Source organism: Poecilia formosa, unplaced genomic scaffold (assembly GCF_000485575.1).
Source record: "Poecilia formosa unplaced genomic scaffold, Poecilia_formosa-5.1.2 Scaffold11, whole genome shotgun sequence".
NCBI classification, from domain to species: domain Eukaryota; kingdom Metazoa; phylum Chordata; class Actinopteri; order Cyprinodontiformes; family Poeciliidae; genus Poecilia; species Poecilia formosa.
This window is the reverse complement of record NW_006799950.1, coordinates 2294022-2316093: the sequence shown is the minus strand read 5'-3', so window position 1 is coordinate 2316093 and position 22072 is coordinate 2294022. Positions and strand designations below refer to the sequence as shown.

Below are 22072 nucleotides of genomic sequence, written 5' to 3'. Positions count from 1 at the left end.
TCCTTATGTTTAAAGCCATGCAGTGCTCATTTTTTAATACAGCTGCATACACAGAAAGGTAGGAGACAATGTGATAAGGTGTTTGGAAATCTGTGTAAAGACAAAGGAGCGATGTGACTATGTCGGCTGTTGCAACTGTGCAATTTCACTGACGAAAAGAGATGTAGGAAGAAAAGAAATCGTAAAACTATGTGTTGGCAAACAAATTTGTCTCCTACGTTTCAGACTACAACAGCAGCTGGGAAATTGACCCCTTTGACTGACAAATATGAAGATGTGGCAATGTCAAATTTAATGATGGATTTTATTTTAGCACAGATGTTACGGCTGAATAGCTCTAAAATGTCCAGTGTTTTATTAGAACCTTTGCATTGAGGCTTAATTATAGATCAAATGGCTTAAAGCTGTCAATGTACACCTTCTAATTATAGTTATTAAGTGTGCCTACATGTTTATGCACAGAAAATGTATTAATCAACAGAATATTTCTGACAATGTACTGCAATAAGAGGAAAAAAGGAGAGAAACGCCATATTTATTATGGATGAAGAAATTGGCAGTAGGATTTTCAAAAACATAAAATGCATCCCTGAAAAAAAAAAAAAAACGAACGGCAAATCTTTAATAAATGATCTGCATTGTTGAAAGATGGCAATAAAACTTGAACTTCTTGAACTTTTCCAGAAAAGTCAAAGAAAAACCAGATGATGTCAAAAGTCCATCATGTCATGAAATAAAACAAATATGTCAACACTATGAAATCGTGTCTATGTTCATATTACATTATGTTTTATTTAGTAGAAACTGTTTTCAGGTTTCACTCATTTCTACAAAAATAACCGCTTTTTTTTGTTTTTGTTTTTTTTTTTACATAAAACATTTTTGTCTTTTTCAAAACATTGTTTGACAAACTTCTGTGCTTACAGGTAATTCTACACACTCCCTGGCCTATTTATTAGGTACACCTTGCCAGGACCAAGTTGGACTCCCTTTTGAAAACTGAAAGTAAGATTCAGTGGCCCAGCCCACACTTTTCCAATCGGTCGTATCCAATTACAATAAGCCTGTGTGAATTTTAGCCTCCGCTTTCTTGTTCTTAGCTGGCCCATCTGCATCAAAGCACAATGTGTTGTGCTTTCAAAGATTGTAGTTTTCATCCATTAGTAGCTACAGGGGGTTATCAGAGCTACCTTTACCTTTCTGTCATCGCGAACTTCTCTGAACTGGGTTCCTGAGTTTCTCATGTTCATCTACTACATTAATGGCGCCTACTTGATATTTTCTCTTTCTTTGTAAACTTGAGAGATAGTTGCTAATGTCCTATCACCCTCAAAGTGGTTAAAATCCCCTTTAATCGCCATTCGGATGCTGACCTTTTAGCAAGACAACTTCACCACATCTAGAACCCCAAACACATTGAGTCTCTGTGACTGACTGATGCTTTATTTGTGCTAATTCTAGTAAGCAAATGGAAAGGTGGACCTACTAAAATGGCCTGTGACCTGATTGTATAGCCTTTTTAATTTCTCTTCTCTTTGGGTGCTTTTTGCAGAGTTAACTGGAAGCACACATCCTGTTGTACAAATCCAAACATATTCACACATAGAGAAAATCCTGGGTTATTATTAGTTACAGTAATCATTAACTCACTGTATCACCCAGCTCTGGGGTGAAAGCATTCGTCATTTTTCTCATGCATGCATCTTATACACTTTTGAGTTCAGTAACAAGACTAATCCTGAGTGACATAAAAAAAAAAGGTTTAATTATTAGCCATGGAATTGGGCATTAAGAGCCCTCAGATGGAATCATAAGTGGGCTGCTATTTTAAGAGAAACTAATCAAGCATAATTTCACTGAGCATTTACAAGGCCATTCAATTAGCTTATAAAACAATAACCAGACATGGCGTCAGTAATGACATATTTTGTAATTACTATAAATAAATAGATAATTAAATAAATACATTAAATAGCCAGAAACAACAACAACAAAAAAATGTCCTGCAGGTAATGCCCGAAATTTAAAAGTAGAACATAAATTATGCAAAACCACAAATAATTAGAATTGCCTTTCAGAACAGAGTTTTGAGCAGCTTGTGTTACAGTTATCCAGGTGTGTACCTCACTGGATGGTGGATGCATGGTTGACTTTGACAGGTTAGAGAGAGTTTGTGTCATGTGCTTGTTTTGAAAGTTTCCAGTTCACCGACAAATACTGGATGATGTTCAACTCCTAAGTATCACTGAATGCGCTGCTGATTTCAACCCAAACCGGAATAATCATCTAGCAAAATCATCCATTTTTGTTTAAAGGTATCTCTTTTAAAATACAAGATAAATCCCTGATCATTGCAATTTAGCATGATTGCTGTCAGAGGCTTCCATTAAAACCCAACTTCTAAGTCGTGTTGCTGGTCCGCTAACCTGTTATTTTATGTAACCCAAAAATAGCGCTAACTGGAGAGCAACGTGGCTCTGTTTTCTTTGACCAAGTCATTAAAACATTGCAGCCTTCTTTTCTGTGTATGTGTTCTACAATGCACAAATTATTTCCCTGATTCAATGACTGTGGTTTTTCTGCAGCAGTTTTTTTTTTTTTTTTTTTTTTTTTTTTCACATTTTACGCCGGAAATCAATTTACCTGTATGTACATCAAGCATAAATCAGAACTAAAATGCAACAACATAGATTTTATATCAGCCCAGCTGTGTTATTTTTGGCTGTGTTTTTTATTTGAAGACCTTAAGCAGGTGTGGCAATAAATGCACTATCCAAAAATCTAAATTTGCCACATCATTGAAAGAACCACCACACCCTAAATTTTAAATTATCCTAACAAGGGGAAAATTAAGATAATCACTTTGGTTAAAAAAAAAAAAACAGTCATCAGATACATGCAATAACTACATTTCAATCTTTGCTAACGTATTGCAGTACACCAACTAATTAAATTAAAATTCTCTCTTAACTTTGTGAGGCTTTTATTGAGGAAAGCCAGCACATAAGCCAGCCTTAAGTCTCAGAACTGCATCCAGTCATGAGTCGACTGAGAAAGGAAAGTTCTCTTAGTGTTGGTTGTCACAATGTGGCTGAGAACCCAGAGTTTTACAACGGTTACGAGACGAAACCAAAGAGGGGCTGGATGAAGAGGCCCATGGTTCCCAGGACGCACACTGTCACAAAGACCCAGAGGAAGATTCTGTCGATGACCATAGCGACGTACTTCCAGTCGTCTTCTACCTATAAGTAGAAGACAAAAAAAAAAAGAGAAAAAAACACTTGAGGTATTACGCATGAAATGATGTGTATATATTTTTCTATTGTCCACAGTAAGCAGGAACCAGGTGACTCAAGATTGAAATACCAACTTTAACAGGACGGAAAATGTTCAAATCAAGAAAAAACAGGAGAAAGTTACCACAAATTTCATGAGTCAACATAAATTTGATACATTATTTACACAGGAATTAATTGTTATGATAATTAATTTCAATCCACAGCAACAGGCACTTTGAGAAATCCGTCTGAGTTTTTCATATCAAGCGTTTCTGCTCCCCATCGGGAGACTCCATCCTCTTTATTTACAGCCGACAGACCGGGGAGTAAAGCCTAAAGCGAACCCTCTGTTCCAACCTGAACCATTGTGAACTCTCAGAGCAGTTTAGGTTCTGCATCAATTTAGGGAAGTTTTTGAATGCTGCTCTCCCATAGGCCTTCCGTGCGAATGTGGTGTTTTTTTGCATAAATGTTTTATGCAAAAGAACCCCTGCAGTGTGTTTATTTTCGACCGCCTTGTACATACAAAAGGTATATTTAAACAATCGAAAGAGCTGTATCACTTCTACACTGCATCATTTTTAAGATTCATTCAGAAAATCTACACGGTGCGGTTTCGCGGCAGGAAACTGGCATGTGTAAAGAAGAATTGGTGTTACAATGTAAGGTGAGAAAAAGGGTGAAATGAACTCACCTGTAGAGAGAACAGAGAACGGTGAAAACAGCAACATGGCAACATGTCAGAAATACATTTAAAATGATGCAATGGCTATACACACTGTTTTTTTGTATTCCTCATCAGCATCTCTGGGTTGAATTGGTTCGTAGCCTATTAATTATCATCCTGGAGTACTTAATACAAGACGGTAAAACATATATGAATTACTTTATTTAATAAATCTAAGATAGAAACACTATTTTGACACAAATCTGTGGGTTTGTTTAATAGTTTTTGTAGTGCTGCGTCATCCTACGCAAGTTGTTTTTCTTCATTGCCATAGACCAGTCCAACAGCAAAGCACTGTCTCCTGTTTATCTTTAAAAACTGAAGTTTTTGACACAAATTCATAAGTCCACTGACAGACTCCTTATCCAGTTTATAAACCCACATAGGGCTAACGGTCTCTTCTGTAATTTACTGTACCATAATAACAGACCACTTAAACCATAAAGGCAGTAAAGAGTAAATCCCACGTCAATAAAAAAATTCAGAGAAGCTGGAAAAACACGGCACCTCTTTGGCCTTGTTCCTGCTCCTCATGTTCTCAGCTATGTACTTGACGCTCTCGATGGCCTGTCTGACCTCGGGCGACACCACGGAGAAGGCCATCACCGTGTTTATGTTCTGTGGACTCAGCTGACCAGGCACCTTCGCAGACTCTGGCGTCTCTGGGGTTTCCCTCACGTGCTGGCAGGGGCAGGGACATTTCTTGCCAGTGCAGCCCTCCATGGCCGCGAGCTTACTGTCCCCAGCGACCTCCAGACAGTTGAGGGAGCCTCCTCCGACCTGCTGGAGGGGACACAAGCACAGCCGGAAACTAGACTCTGTTTGGGAAAGATCTTGGATGACGACACACATCACTCATTTCAGATGTGGTAAAACCAAAACGACGGCGTGACACTGTCAACCTCAGCTGTACAACATCAACAGGGGAATCTTAAGAACGGATTTTTTTAAAAGATTGATAAGCAGAACCTTCTCAACGACCTTATTGATTATACCCCCAGAAAACTATTCCCCCCAAAGTCTTCTGCTTAAACAGAAAGTAACACATTATCAGAAATCGTTCCTTTACATGTTATGATTATCCCATGAAAATACTGCGAAAAGTGTTAATTTAAATGAAATGCAGAACACACTTTTTATTCAAACAGGCCCAACGTCTAATGACATGAAAATGTGTGCACACCTTTCACTGCACAAGAAAAATCGACCTGCTGATTCAGTTTCACAGAAACACCAAAGAGTCAGGGCTTTAGCTTGATTCATTGTTTGCTGATAAACTGTTTACATTATCATTGATTAGATCACACCCGACACGAGGGCATCTGGTGTGCAAGCGGATGATGGGGAGAGTCAGCTGCCGTAGGAAAACAATAAGATTCAAAAGTCTGTCTTTAAACATTAATTCCCTGTTTTGTGACAGCTTTTTGATAAATGGTTGTTGGCCCAAACTTCATCTGTAGGTACTTCCTGGAGAAAATCCAGGAGGGGAGATTCCTGCTACACTTCATAAAGTTTTCCTGCCTTTCTGATGAGTTAAAACTTGAGCAAAACATTATTTTTTAAATCTCTGATTAACAGTTGTTTTTTTGTTGTTTTTGTTTTTTAACTGAAGCCAACCAAACCTGGGCAGCTTATCATCATAGGCTGCTCAAGAACAATAAGAGACCATCTGCAAAACATGTATGTTGATCCAGTGAGCCAAAAAAACAAACAAAAACAAAATAAAAACAGGAAGTGCACCTAGGACTGGCTGAGAAGTAAGAAATGTAAAGTCCTGGTCCGAGTCGATGGTCATGGTCAGTAAGTATATTTAGTGTTTAGTTTTTTTTTGTTTTGTTTTGTTTTTTCAAATACATTGAAATGTGAATATTTCTGAACAGGTCACCAATATTTTTATTTTTTTATCTGACGTGACCTTAGGTTCAACAAAATATTAGCTTAGGGGAATGTTGTTACTATTTCTAACAGAAGGTGGTACTGCGGTGCCACAATCTGACGTGTCCCAAAATGATGCATGAGAAACTTCAAGAGAAACAAGTTTCTACGCGGCTGGGTCAGATTTCCGTACCTGAATCAAGCTGTTCTTCCTCTTCCTCCGTCCTTTCCCTCCTCCGCCTCCTCCTCCCCCTCCAGCTCCTCCTGCTTCCCCACTGCCGTCCAACCACCCGGCCCTACCCTCCTCATCTATCGGCCTACGCATCAGCATGATCCTGGGCAGCACTTTGAGGAACACGGACCGCACCCAGCACGGCATGGTGTGCGTCATGGGCGTGCGGTAGTGCACGTTCAGCACGAACACGGTGATGACGATGCTGAGGGTGACGAAGATCATCGTGAAGAGCAGGTACTCTCCAATGAGGGGGATGACCAGTGACGTTGAGGGGATGGTCTCTGTGATCACGAGCAGGAACACAGTGAGGGAGAGCAGGACGGAGATACAGAGCGTGACCTTCTCTCCACAGTCAGATGGGAGGTAGAAAACCAGCACTGTGAGGAAAGAGATGAGGAGGCAGGGGATGATGAGGTTGATGGTGTAGAACAGCGGCAGGCGGCGGATGTAGAAGGAGTACGTGATGTCCGGGTAGATCTCCTCGCAGCAGTTGTACTTGATGTCGTGCTTGTAGCCCGGAGCGTCAATGATTTCCCATTCCCCGCTTTCCCAGAAGTCTTTGAGATTTACCTAGGAGGCGAGCAGGATTTCCAAGTTGAATGATCTACTACGAGAACAACAGACACTCGTTTTTAAAGTGGTGTAAATCGTAGAAATGTTTGACATTGTTGGATGTTAAAAAGAAGGTAAGATCAAAGAGTATCCACTGAATAGCCCATGAGTCTCGTGAAAAGTACGAAAGCGATACGGTCGAGTGTGAGCCGACTGACTAATGATTCTGATGGGCTTCCTTGGTCTTATGCTCCATAGGGTGTGCATGTAGTCATGTAAAGAGTTGCAAAAGAAATTATCTTTTTGAGTCTGTAAGTGATTGGCTGGCATTTAAAATAAACAGATCAACTCATTTTTCTAATTCACAAACTACACTGAAGCTGGACTCAGATTAAAACTGCAGGGATTAGTTTTTATAATTTTATGAACCTTTAACAAGGAGGTTTTGTCAACAGCTGATTGAAGACCAATGAAAAACTAAATGGAAACAAAGCAGCAGAGTCCTGGCAGCATTTAGAAAGGAAAACTGGTGGATTTTATGCTTGGACCAAAAATGTGTGTCTTAAGAGTCCCTTTAAAAAAAGCAGAAAATGGTGAATCATTAAAGATTTCTATAACATAACACTGGAAGCTGACACACGTACTAACCTTGGATCCAATGAGTACAAGATCAATCTTGGCTTTGTCATAAGTCCAGGAGCCAAACTTCATGGAGCAGTTTTGATAGTCAAAAGGGAAGTAGGTGATATCCATCGGGCATGAGGATTTAAAAATGGCAGGAGGAACCCAGGTGATTGTACCGTCATACTTCAGCAAGGCTTTGGTCTTGTCCTCTACCAGGAAGTCACCCACAGCACTGCAGTATCAAGACGTTTCCAAGACAGCCGGGGCGTCAAACGACATGACACGAGTGTGATTAACACAGGACACAACGATGGGAGAAAGGGAATTGTTTCAAACAATAAGAGGAAAAATAGGAAATGGAGGCACAGAAGAAGAAATGTTAGGCTAGAAAAAGTTTGTGTGTGAAATGAGCCGTTTTGCTGTAAGCAGCAATAAAGACGGACTGAGGCTGCAGGACACATGGCACAAAGTAACTCAACTGCTGACCATAACATCATCATCACCAATTTAAACTTCTAAACTGACATCAACATACTCCAGTGAATTTGTCTTTTTCTCTGTTTTATTTTTATTCTTTTATTTGAGTTTCTTTTGAGTGTGTTCTTCTCTGTTTATACTTGGTATGAAATATTTTAGACATAAAACAAATTTTAAGCTGTGACCAACTTTTGAAGTTCAGGTCTCATTTATTGTACTTGTAGTTACTTTTTTTAAAACTTCATAAATTAGAATCAAGATGTTTTGAAATTATTCAAAACACTGAACAACTGTCTCATCTTTTTGCTCCCAATAGTAATCAATAAATAATCGTAGCTCTTTGTCACTCCAACGTGATGTCAGTCCAGACGGATGAATTCTGACTCTGATGATGATGATGAAAAAGCCTCACTTGTTGTAGAGAACAATATCAGGTCTCCAAATCTTGTTTGAGGGAACTCGGATGAATTCAATCCCATCAAACTCTGCTGGCATCCATTTTAATTTGTAGTCGTTCCAAATCTGGAAGAGAGAAATCAAACACGGCTGTTTCCTGTTTTTTTTTTTTTTAATATATTCTACCTTTCTCTTGGCAATGTGTGGCTGCAAGATTGTGTTGGCAACTTCTGGTTTGACACGTGTAGTACAACACTTTGCTTTGGGAATTTATCCGGCTGTATAATTCCAGAAATTATACGAATTTTTCTAAAATGATGTTACGAGGATTCTTTGAGAATTTGTGAATTATATTTTTACTGCCGGTCTTCATACGAAGCAGGGCAGTTGACAAAGCAGCTAAACATGCTAGGATATAAAATATAATTAATGTCTGAAAGATGAAGATCCATTGATGATTATATAACCAGTGTAAAGCCTCAAAGTTGACAAGTTTTAATCTGTGTGAGAGACTTTTTGTTTACACACAAGAAACATATTCAGGAAACCAAATGATTATATTGATACCATACACATTATTAATGTGTTTGTTGTTTAGTGAAGATGTTGCATCTCTTTGTAAGGGAAGAAAAAAATACTTGCAATCAGAACTGTTTTTCTGATCTGGGAAGCCATCTAAGTACAACACCATGCAGTAAAATTCCACCGATCCTCTTTCTTCTGCCCCTGCGGTACTTGTGAAAAACGATTTCCTTGGTTCCATTTTTTTTAAAAGAATGAAGCTACCGACAGTAGACATGTCTGTACAGCGAGCAGCTCAGAAAGTATGAATATATTCTTCACTGGCAAATAACAGATCAGCACGTTCATTTATTCAGCCAAAATACCTGCAGCTAACGTTTTATGAGCTGTGGATCCATTAGTCTTGGCTATTTGGATGTCGCTCTAGATGATTTTTTTTTTTTTTCCATTAGCGAGACGGATTAATGCTCAGTCATGACCTGGAAGATTTTTAATTAACCAGTTCATGCTACACTGGTTTTTCCATTTATCCATCCACCGAGTTTGCATTATGATTGCCAGGATAATTCTTGATGGGCTCCGGTATTGTAGATTATTGTGGCCTTGAGATTCAATCAAAAGGCAAATTTACTGTCACAGAAACCTGCTGGTGTTTTACTTGAGACCAAAACAAAACGCTGTAAAATGGTGTAAAAAAAAAAAAAAGTATCAACAAAGTTTATTGTATAAATCTGTAAAATCAAAATAAATTAAATAAAAAAAGTAATTAGAGATGCATATTTCAATTCATCATAAAGTTCAATTTTTTCCCTATTTAATGGTGAGCTGTGGTACTTTTCAAAGGGTACGCATATTTAAATAGTATTATTATTTATTTCTATTTTTGCAATACGATATAAGCATCTGACTTACAAAAGTTGGCAAAAGTTTTCACAATCCTTGTGTATTGTCAACTCACATGCCGGAGCCATAAATTTGTTTCCATGATCTGATTCACCTCATCCTGCACAAGAAACAGCAGAAAAGAATAAGAAAGTTAGATGTTGTTGTGAAAACCCAACAACAACCTTGGGAATTATTAGGAATTTACAGTGAACAAAAAGACAATCCTTTCTTTCAATTTGTGTTTTCTGGTGCAGAGGTTGTTCAGCTGAAAAAGTCAACTTTACGTAGAGGTTCAGGTGTCACCGCCTCGCTGCCATTCTCTGTATTGACCATTCAGGTTTGATTCACAGTCCAGTGATTCTCACGACTTTGCACAAGCCACCCCAAAAAGCCACAGACCCACATGTGTGACACATTCGTCAGAGCTCAAACACACAGGTCAATACACTCGCCTTCAGCTTAATCTCACCTTGCTGATCATGCAGATAAGTATAACTACATGTGAGCCCAATCTGACAAGTTTCTCCCAGGTATTTTTTTTCTCCTACTCTGAAGATTGTCTTTTGAGGGATTTGAACAAAAATGTGCTTTCAGATACAAACTTACAGCCACCAAGTCACAAATCGCAAAGCAAACTCCAGAGCCGCATAAGTCTCTGAAATTGGATGAACTATAGAAATGCTTCTATTATTTTTTTTATCAGAAGCTGGGCAATGTGACGATCATGGAAAACACATTCCTTTTCACAAAGACTGATCGTGACACAAAGAATAAGTTTAAACAAGACACATGGATGTACTGAATTCTCTGAAATGCGTGCGTCTCCTGAAGAGAAAAACTTACGACTTTAACAAGCTGCGAGATGGACACCTCAAACTCCACGGTAACAGGATCAGAAACGTTCTCCACGGGTCTGATGAACTGGTTGTACCGTCTAAAAAGCTTCCTGAAGAGCCGGTCCTCCGCCTTGGATGCGACACAGTCTGAAGTTAAAGGAAGAAAGAGTAGGGAGAGAAAACTGTGACCAAAAGTGTAAAAAAAAAATGAAAGAAAAGAGGGAGTTCAATGAGAACCTGATCAGTTGCAGCCGTCCTCCACAGCCCGTCTAATCAGATTCAGTCGCGTTGGGGATGACTTTGATTGAGAGCTGGGGGAAGCCAGGCTTTGTCTCCTTCTAATTATGATGCAGCTTCTCATTAGTGAGCTTTTTGAATTTGTGCCGTAAATGTTTTATGATATTCGATGAACCGTCTGCAAAATTCTCTCTTTAGAGTATCTCTTCACTGCTGAGATCAGAGTAAAAAGTTTTCTTTGAGCAAGTCTGAGATGAGGGATAACTTTCAGTGTTGAAGGGCCAAACGAAAAAAGATGTATTTTCTTTCTTTGTTTTAATTTTGTTGAACACGCTTAGGGAAATTATCGCCTCACCCAATTCTTACCCCGACCATCTGAAAGTTGTAATTTTCTTTTGGTGCCTCAATATATTTTATGTAAATTTAGTTAACATTTTTTACATGGCCCATAAATACCAGTATAGATTTAATGGAGTACCTTTATCTTTATCCTAAAATTTGCTTCGTTTTCAACATTTACTTTCTTCTCTCCCTCCGTCTCTAGCTTCATAACAGCTCCAAAACAAACCCTGTCAAACCAGGAGACTGCCCTGCGTGGGCACACATCAACTCTTGGATATGTTTATTTGAGCAGGTATTAAAATACCTGGGATTAGAATTTACAAAAGAAGTAAATAACAGTGAAATAAGCTCTGACAAGCATATCCGCTCTCTTCCCCTGATTAGTCCTGTACGGTGAGTTCAGACACAATATTTCACGATTAACCTAATATAGGTGTGTGTCTGTCTGGATGCCTCATTTCATGACTACATTTAGCAAAAATATATATATATTTGCAGTTGTATTTACAAATTGTCCTGACGTAGGTTGCCTGAGGGACATTGTGAGGATGTCAACCAAGGGGAAGAAGCTATTTTAGCCCAGTGAAAAGACGTTGACTATAGCCTGTGGATAAGATATGAAAGATTTTTATTTTTTATTTTGGTGCAGGCATAGAAGGTGGGAGGACCAATTACTTTCTCAAGTTTTTCCGCAGAGTTTTTTTTTTTAGATTTCTGTTACTAAGCTTTTCTTGGAGCAAAGCTTAAAACTTGTATGCGTGTAAAAATGAAATGAATACTCAAATAAAAGCTTAGTAATAGAAATCTAAAAGACGTGACTGAAAAAAAAAACTCAATTACATTAGGGATCACTCCTGCACTTTTTAAACACGATAGCTTGTCAATATCTTTCTAAATATATGCGTTGATGTCACAATGTCCGTCGGGGATCAGAGGTGAGTGGTCTTTAGGGGTATTTGGCCGAGTCGGATGCAAACAAGTAATTTAATGATGACATCAATAAGTATATACATCAGAATATATAACCTATATATTGGTTGTGTAAAATACAAACAATGTAACATAAATTCTTTCAGGTTCATTTTTGGTGTATTTTGATGATTAAACCCATGCAAGGGACTAATGTCAGTGTTTGTTGATTTAATGCAAGGTGCAGCTATTTGTTTTCTCAATGCACCGTATATTGCTGTACAATATTTGCTGATTCACCTGTTTGCTGACTTTTCTGTGGAACGTGAGTCTAAACCAGGGATCCTCAAAACCGACCCTTCAGGGTCCGTGTCCTGCTCAAGAGATGCGTCTCTAGCTCAACATCTGAGTCAAATAATGAGGTTGCTAGCAGCAACATGACTGCGTACTGAGGAGGTGATTCAGCCATTTGACTGCGGCGTGTTGAACATGGGACACATCTAAATGTTGCAGGACACCGGCCCTCGAGGACTGGATTTGAGGACTCCTGATATTCAAGGAAAACCTGCTGTTGCTGTTTTTGAGCATATCTGAAATATTCAAAAGAAAACGAAACTTGAGAATCTGAAATATGTATTTGGTGTACAGTACAAAGGCCCTATGTACCCATATACCTTCAGATGTTATATATTCTATGTAAATCAGCTTAAATGCCTTAAATTTGGCCTCTGTCTCTTTAAAAAGCTCCTGCTCTTAAAGGTGGTGACACTCTGCCTTCAGCATGTGATCACAACAATGCTCCTCCATTATGCAGTTATCAGCCATCCTCAGGAGCGTTGCACTGTTTGTATGATAAGTCCAGCAGACATGCAGTTCCACCAGGTGTTTGCTAGTTGCTGCTGCCGCTAGTCTGGAGGAGTTGAGTGGAGGAGCCACGGGGATGGGAACTCTGTGAGGCGGCACTTGGTGAAAGCAACAAAGATTGATTTTATATAAGACTCTTTTATCCAAGAGTATTCATGCCTTTTGACAAAGTGGGAAAGAAGAGCTTTTCCACCTTGAAAAGGGTAAAACCTTTTCACCTACTAAAGAGCAGTCACGACAAAACCATGTTAGAGCCAGCTGATTCAGTCTTTGCTGACTATTAAAGCAATTGACAAGTTCCTCCTTCTGCAAGGCCTCGGTTTGGTGAAAAGGCTTTCATTGGCTCTGCTGTTCTGTTAAAGGCATTCATCTCTGTCGGCTGTCCAAACTCAACACCGCTCTGTGGACGTGGTAATCTCTTGGATTGTGAATTATTAAACTACTCAGTAGCTGTCAGAATTGACTCAAAGTGCTGTTAGGGTCTTATATTATTGCTGGACATTTTTGAGTAAAAATCAGTAACGCAGATCTACATGAGAAAATATTGTCATTATACTCAAGTGACATCACTTAAGATTATTGGCTACCGATAAAAACTGTTTTTTTTTCTTCCAATAATAGTTCACATCACAAAGTCACAATGACATTTGAACTTTGTTGTGATTTTCTCTAAGATCACAACAAAGATTTTCTCTATTATATGATTTTCTCTATTCAATGTGCAAATGGTGACTCATCATCAGTGAAGGTATGTGTGGATGTTTAGTTTTAGCATCTGTTTAATGTGCTGATGTCCTCTAATTAACTCTCCTGAGGCCAAAATAATGCATATTGTCACTCCAGTTTTACTCTGTTTCTATTCAGTTTCTTGTTTCTGCACATGCACAAATGTTTTTAGAGGTTTCCATACAAATGATCCACATTGTAATTAAGTTTTTACTGTGTAAAGCATTGGTGTCCCCATTATTTCTGGACTGATAACAAAAAAACTACACTGGTGGAAGGATTTGAAAGGCTTGTTCCTTTGACGATGGGCAGCAAAGAGCAGAGAAAACTAAAAAAAAAATAATAAGAATAGGGAGCACGATATGAAAAGAAATCTTGGGTCGCTTTCAGTGTTTGTCTCCAAAAACCTTTTAAAATACTATCATCATTTGACTAAATTAAGCTGGGGAAGATAAAAGCATAAAGAACAAGAGTTAATTGGAATGGACTGCTGACGAAATCCTGCCGACCCTTTTTTTCATCAAGTTCCCGCCTTCAGACACAGAAGATAACCTCTCACCATCACTGCACACAACAATGACACCATGAACCCCGCCGCTGATGAACTCTCGATGGCAGGCCTCCAGAGACAACACGAGAGTTAACCAAAAATAAAAATGAAAACAGAAAAAAAACCAGCTAGATGAAAAGAAGAAGTGAAAAAGGAGAGAAGCTGAAAGCAAAGCCTTCTTAAGATGTCACTCAGGAGATTATTTGAATCCAGAGCTCTGAGCCTGCTGTCTGATAGATGCTTAGTACGTGGCAGCGCTGCTTTAAATGGAGTTTTAAAAAGCAGGGAAACTTCGGAGGAGATTCCAGCGAGGCAGAGAAAAACGTCAAATTGTCATATAAAGTTATGGAAAATAATCTACAAGGTGACACAAAATAGAAGATATTATGTATTTTTAAATCAAAAAACATCAAAATGCCGTCACGATGCCTAATCTTTGTTTTAACATATACAGGAGAAATACTTTCTACTGACTAAATCCACACACATCATATGGGCATAAAACATTTAACACGGCAGGATGTCTTTTCTGTGGAGAATCAAAAAACAGCAACAGGTGAATTACTTCTTACCATCAGTAATTATGCTTAAGTATCTATTATTACACCTAGATAAACACACATGTTGTGATAAAGAGTATATATATTTTAACAAGAAACTAATTTCATCCACAAAATCACTTGAAATGTGAAATTATTTGCCAGTAAGCAAAAACTTAAAAATAGGAATACTGCTTTACACTATACTGAAGAAGTTAGCAGCTGACAGCTCGCTAACCCTCCTTTACAGCTCAACCAGTCATGGTTCAGCTGCTGAACAAATCAATTTCATCAAGCTTTTGTTTTCCTCTACCGAAGAGGCAATCGAGGGAGCAAAACAAAGGAAGCACGAACGGTTCACACTCGGTAAGCAGCCACAGTCTCTGGCACTTTCCACATAAAAACGTTGCTTTAAAAGCTGAAGGGGAATAAAAACAAAAGCAGGAAATGATATATAGATACGGATCTGCAACAACTCGAAAGCTGAGTTGAAAACGAACAATGTGTGTTTGTTCTTTTCTCAATTCATAATTTTTGCCACAGTTTTCATTCGATGTTTCTCGTACAGTGTGTTTGTCTGGAAATGGCTTTTTGACAAAGAAATGCCTCACAAAACCTGAGACAAAATCCAGATTTTATGTCTGCCTCGTTTTATATTTGTGACAGTTTTCCATACAGGATCGTTGCAGTGTGTTTTTTAAAACTGTGGAGAGTTATGAGCACATTTATGATACCTTAGAAGGCTTTTGCGTTAAAACAAGAGAAGCAACTTTGCTTTAAACTAGGATGAAATATTACAGAAATTATTCTAAATAAATTTTGTGAAATGACAATAAATTTTTGCACGACTGAAATCCACCTCAAAACAAAAAAATAGTAACCATCCGATGAATGTTATTTGGTCTAGTAACATACAAATTACATACATTTTGTCTTGATCTGTGTTTTATTTAACATAATCAACAGTTTCTCCACAGATAGAGAGAGAAGAGTTTTGTGAAAAGACAGCAGTCAGCCCGTCTGAGAAGCCGAATATAAGATCACTACACTAAGTTTGACTGCCTTCAATGAAAATATATGGAAACTGTTGATGTTTTTGCCATTTTTAAAACTGTGCAGGTCACTGCTGTCTTTGTGATTTCTTTTTTTTTCTTTTTTTTTTAATTGCCATAAGGAGCTCAGAGGCGGATTGGGATGGAAATGTTTTGTGGAAAAAATATGTGGAGGAGTAATTAGTAAGTCAAGGAAATGTATTTCCATTTGATTCCATGAGTGTCTAACTTTAAATCAATTAAATGTTTCCAGACAAACATCATGAATCTACACAACCTTGAGCTAGGAGCTAATGAACCACTCTTAAGACTCATTGATTGAATTACAGCTGGACCTTTTGCCTTGAGTTTATGCGTTTCTACATAAATGTGTCGGTTTCTAAAGAAACTCTGGTTTCCAGCCGCGGTGGAGGTTCTGCTTATGACCTTTATTTTTAGCAAAAAATAAATAAAATCCCCCCAAAATTAGCATGTTACATCAACCATGTGTGAGCCGTTAAACTTTACTTATCAATTTTTATACATGCAGTGTTTTGCAAACATAAAAATAAAAACTTGTATTTTTGAACTATTTCACATTGTATCTGTACCAGACTTACAGGAATGGGCGATTAACAGGCTTCTGCAGCACATGATGGCACGCAGTCGTTTGAATCATTTGTGCTGGAACAGAAACACGGAGATACACACATCTTTATCTGAGAGGAAGCCTAATTGTAATTTCCACTCTTCTTCAACAAACAAGACAAATAAGTTTCTGTTTTCAGTTATTTAGTTCCTCCATTGCAATCCAGTTTTTCGTTTAATACTGAATATTGCAGCTGTCTTTTTTTGTGTCACTCGTGTTAATCTGATGGGGCACACATTGAAAAGTCCTGAAACTTGATTGTCTACTTGCATTTTGGTAAAAAAAAATTAAAAAAATAAAAAAAAATAAAGAAAAAAAATGTCTGATTAACCTGATATAAGCTACAACATGTGGAATAACAGTTTCTTTCTAGACTACACTAAATGTGTAGATATGTGCAACCAATCAGTATCCGGACTTTTTTTGAAAGCTGGGATTAGCTGAGATAGATGAAGTAAATCTTCCCAAAAAAATGAGTGGAGATGCAGAGGAATGGAAGAGGAGATGTGAGAAGACTGGAGCTGTGGCAAATTAGAATCCAGAGCATCTACAATTAATGCATTCCACCGTATATTTTCAATTATTCAACTCAACATGCAGGCAATGTCAAAACCAGAGGAGAAAGCCAATCTAAGTTATGGAGGCTTCATGAGCAGCTTAGTGCTGGATCTAGATCTGAAAACTGATTCAGACAAGAAAATGTTGCGCTAGAGTTTAGGCAGCAATTAGAAGAAGCATATAGTTTAAGTGCTGCATCCTTGATTAGATGCTGTTAACATTCCAATTTTAAAAAGCGAAAATAAATGTTTTCAGCGCCAATTTGACCTCAACTTGACCCGAAGAGATTAATGCATGGAGATCCTCCTGCATCTTTGGAGCTTTTACTGGGAGGAAAACGTGGTTTACAGTCTCGCTGACATTTGGAAGTTGGGGATGAGATGCAGCAAGTGACGGAAAACAAGAGAACATTTTATGGGTCGTGCTGAAGGCTTGCGTTAGGGAGCCATTTGGCCTCCATTCTCCCCTGAGCGTGCAAATGCTTTTAAAGCAGAGTGAGTAAGAGAGACGCACAGAGGGAGGGAAACATAGATGGGCATAAATGAGGAGGTCTTCATCTCTCACAAAACAATGCATATTTATGATTAAGACACGCCGGTAGCAAACGCAAGGGGTTCAGCTGTGCAGGGAAACCCGAAGAAAAGAGAACAAAGCTGAAGAACAAAAGGACGACAGCTTCTGAACCTCGGAGACTTGCGAGTGAAGTGTTGTGCTGGGATCTTAAGGTTGTAAAAGAAGAGTAAAACGAAAAAGAGAAGCTAAATAAATGCAGCACACAAACTCAGCAGGTTGTCTCTTTATATCCTTCCAAGAAGATCTGCCCATAATAGCATTTCTCTTTTGATCATCAAAGATAAACACTGCTTCTCTTATCAGGATGAAACTGGTATGGAAATCATTAGATAGTTTGATTTTGGTTAAAAGCAAAAAAAAATTAAAAAAAATAAATAAATAAAATAAGAAAGATCTTTAGTATTTTTTTAATTTGTGTTTTCTTCAAATTCAGAAGCTTACAGTTGAAACCAAATGTTTATATGCAGTGAATAAATGATATGTTTCTTACCGTGTGAAGGGAAATCACATTAAACTTATTTTGTTTCAGATCAGTCAGAATTACTTATTTGTTAAATGCCATAAATTATTAATGACAAATTGAAATTCTACATAAGCTGAGTTAGCTCAATAGTAGGTCACTTGAATTTAAAAAGGGTTCATTAAAGCTTTGCTTTTCCCACTGGAAGATAATAATTACCTCTAAATCAAACCTTAAATGAGTCAGAAATCTTTGCTCTTTGCTTCCAGAATTATCTGCAAAGTCAAACCAGCCTCAAATGTGGCATCTAGAGAAGTTGTGTTAAAATGTAAATTGATGTAAGAAGCAAGTCGAAAAGTGGCAGTGAAACTGTGAGGGCTGCAGCAGGATATACCTTTGTGACTCAGTTTGTAAAAAATAAAAAAATACCACACACCCTTTTGTTCTGTGTTGCTGCTTTATAAATACTGTGACTTTAACCTTGTTACCACACAACTGAACACACACACACACACACACACACACATCACAGCTCCCCGGATCATCAGTCATGCATTTAAATCCGAATGCCTCTGTTCAACACAATGAGCAGTTAGACAAACATGCCCACATTGTTTAACTTTAAAATCACCTCAGGCGTCGTTACTCTGCACCATCTATGGATATTCAGTTTCTGTTTTTTTTTGTTTGTTTGTTTGTTTGTTTATGTAATTAAATCTGCATAAAAGTCACAACGAAACATCCTCCACGTCTGCATCGAGCTGTGAAGAAAAAGAAGTGATGTCTACTTCCACGTAAGGAACAACCCTCACATTGATCGCTCAATCGCAGTGCATCAGTCGGTGGTCTGATGTTGCATAATACATGAGCGTGGCATACTCTCCCATGGACTTACACAAACATTTTCCTGCGGTCAAAAAGTTTGTTGAGTGCACAAGTTCTGCTTGCGGAGGACGAGGGACTGTCTGTTTTCTATAGTTGGAAGCTAAAGATTACGCGAAAAGAAAATATCTCTATGTTGCTCCAAATGTATCTGTAACACCACTAACTCTGAAGAGCATCTCCTGCGTTTCTGAGTGTTAATCATTCATTTGTGGTCATTGCCGGTAATTAAATAAGTGGATCATTACTGAGACCTTAATTGCTTTTGTCAGAAGAAATTATTCAAATAATTTTGTTTCTCTCTCTTTGGGATTCTGTAATGATGCATATCATGTTTTCTTCTGGGTCAGTCTGCTCCATTATTTATTCAGTAATTCATTCATTCGCTCATTCAGATACATTTAAACCTTCATACTAAAGGCAATAGAGTAAAAAAGAAAAGAACAACAAAAAAACCCCACTTTTTAAATATAACTAAATTTATGAAAAAAACAAAACAAACAAACATATGGCTGTGAAGTGATCCCATGTGAGACTTATGCAATGAAAGAGAACCCATCAATAGATGCAAAGCGATAACATCCCTTGGGGAAAAAACAAAAACAAAACATGAACACTAACACTAAGTTTGAAATGAAACCAAACAATGAGAGGCAAAAAAAATAATGCAGAATCACTCCCTGAAACTGGAGCTTAACAATATGAAAAGACAACAAATATTAAATCACAGAAATTTTACTCACAATGTGAGAAAAGTGTGACAAAATACATACAGTTGCATGAATAAAAAAAAGACATTTCTTTGGTACCGCTAAAACAAGGGAAGGTAACTGATTTCCATCAGTATTGTTAATTCATTATATAATCAACAGCAATAATGTACAACCGACAAATGAAATCCAAGTGGACTCGTGTGTGAAATCAGAGGGACAACATTTCAGTTACCATGGCGATGAATGAATCATTCTTTTCTTCTCTAGAGAAAAGAGGGAATCAAACCACTGGAGACAGGGAAAGGAGGAGTGAATATTCTTGTTAGGGTTTATGTGAAAGATGATAAACCAGAAGACAGACCATGATGCCACCATGGTGAATCAGACATCTGCTGTTTTTGCTCCAGGTGTAAATGTTTACCATAAGACTTTGATACGCCATGCTTCTACACTGCAAACATTCCTGCAGGTCAGAACCAAGTTTACTCCATCAATGGTCAGCGATTAGGATTCTGGTTGGTTTCCAGGATCCTCAGATCATTTTCCCTTTATCCCACCTTTTCACTACAAATCTTCTCCACACCCGAATCGCATTCATTTCCTTTCATTTTTGACCTGATGAGACAATTTATTGTCTACTTCCTCTACCTGGCATCATCAGTCTATTTTTTGTTCCTCCTTTCACTACTCTTGACAGTTGCTCCTTTTTCATGCTATGACTTTTTCCAGATAGTCTTCATTTATTTTTTTCAAAATTGACTCTTTATTCTTCCTTCAGCCGAAACCGTGTTTCTGACCTTCTTTTTGTTCCCCCCCAAGTCTCAATTTTCTTGAAAACAAACCAGCTTCTTTCTTCTTATGACGAATAATTTCACAGACTAAAGGAAACCTGTGTGTACACATCCAAATGACTTACAAATCTATGTGCAAACACTCCCATCTTTTCCGAAAACTGTTTTTATAGTTTAGCCATAACTGTGAGTAACTAAGGTCATCATATTTATGCGGTGACATTCAGCGCTGTGAGAAGGTTTTATATCATATGCCTTCAGCTGACTCAGTCTCCTGACTGAAGACATCCCATCTACCCTCTGCCAGAGTAAACAATGTGCCCTGTATAAATCAGCACCTCACCAAGAGGGGGTAGGTTAGGGGGGGGTGACACGTCCTCTAAAGAGATTATTAATCTGCATGGCTTCATAAAATCTTGCCTCGGAGCAAAATTTGCATTCATCAAAATTCATTTGCCTTCACTACCATTCTGTTTTCCATCTCAGTGACCCAGTTTGTGTCAATGGGAGCAGTTTTAATGTTCATAATTAGGATCTAAATGGGGCTGTTTTGGTGCGTGGTGATTTGAGAAGAAACGCAAAGCAAGAGGCTAAAACTTCCAGCAACTAAAAGATTCAAACAAAACTTAAGAGGAGGGATTCTTCGTGGCCATGAAGAAAAGATGCGCGCTAAACAGGCTCAGAAGCGCGCAGAGCGCGTAACGCACTGCTTAATTAACCCGATCAATTTTAATCTGAACTCGTGATCGCGCTTTAAAAGCTTCAAATCTAGCCGATCTGCAGTCCTGCTTTAGGCAAAGACCACTTACCTTGAGTCTGCAAATCGATCAGAAGAAACATCAAAGTAAACCCCAGGGAAGGCTTCATCCTTTTCCTCCTGTGTGCCCAATCAAGGATCCCCCTTTAATTCCAAAAAATAACAACAACAACAAAAAAGGCCGGGACAGCAGTCAGTGTGGTCAATGAGGGAAATAAATAAGATGGAACAGAATGAGAAGATGTTCCGTGTCTCCCGTCGCTCTCGCTGTGGCCGTGCGCTCCTGAATCCAAACTTGACTTGGTTCGTCCCTCCCTTATGAGCACTCCGCTCCCCTCTGGCGCATCCACTCCGACTTGAAGCACAGGGAGGAAATTAGATCCGGGAAGCGGACAAATCTTTAAGTTTATGTTTAGGAGTGTGACGAAACAACAACAAAAAGGATTGGTTAGTTTGTTTAAAAAAAAAAAACTTCGTAAAAAATGTAATTACTTCTCTGGTTATCTTTGTTGTTGTTAATATTATTCATTTCTAAAGTGTAGCCTTTCTGATACTATCGAGTTCTTGACAGTCTCTCCAAAAAGTGATGAGGCAGATGTTAAAATTAACGACTTGTAAAAGCAGAGAGAAAAAATAAATAAATAAAAAAGCTCTCTGTTTAGCACCATGGAAACGCAAATGAGTGTAAACGACCGCTGTTTGTGGTTTGCGGACGGACTTTTGAACGTCTTTTCACTTCACATCTGCCATTGGTAACAATATCACAATCATCGCACGTCACAACTGTCACAAGCTGAGGTTTAATGAAGAGTGCTGTGTCTGCTCCCAGCCACTGAACAGCAGCACTGCGCCGCGTTGCGCAGAGGAGGCTGCGTGAGTCTCATCGCTCGCTGTGAGCTCCCCTGTTTACAAGCTCCTAGATTAGGCTGATTGGGTTAATTTTAGCCCCTGACTCTGACACGCTCGGTTTAACGTCACCTAACAAACTGAGTCAAGATGAGACCCCAAGTCGAGCTGAGAAAATGGGGGGAAAGAAAAAGTAATGGGCGTTTCGATGGGGAGGGAAATATGAGAATGGCTACGT

General features: G+C 38.4%; 1 protein-coding gene across 2 annotated transcripts; it reads right to left on the bottom strand.

Moving 5' to 3' along the window:
* Nucleotides 1–519: 519 nt before the first annotated feature.
* Nucleotides 520–21358, bottom strand: LOC103132319 (neuronal acetylcholine receptor subunit alpha-3-like). 2 transcript variants are annotated; one of them, XM_007544106.2, is made up of 8 exons: nt 21041–21358; nt 10415–10554; nt 9645–9689; nt 8181–8290; nt 7316–7523; nt 6074–6685; nt 4513–4785; nt 520–3242 (listed from the first exon to the last, which is right to left on the bottom strand). In XM_007544106.2, exons 1-8 carry the CDS (start codon nt 21096–21098, stop codon nt 3117–3119), a joined length of 1572 nt encoding a protein of 523 aa, XP_007544168.1. In that variant the 5' UTR covers nt 21099–21358; the 3' UTR covers nt 520–3116. The 2 variants fall into 2 exon arrangements, with proteins under 2 accessions (XP_007544168.1, XP_016522302.1); XM_016666816.1 differs by having other exon boundaries at nt 4513–4788; nt 21041–21357.
* Nucleotides 21359–22072: the final 714 nt, after the last annotated feature.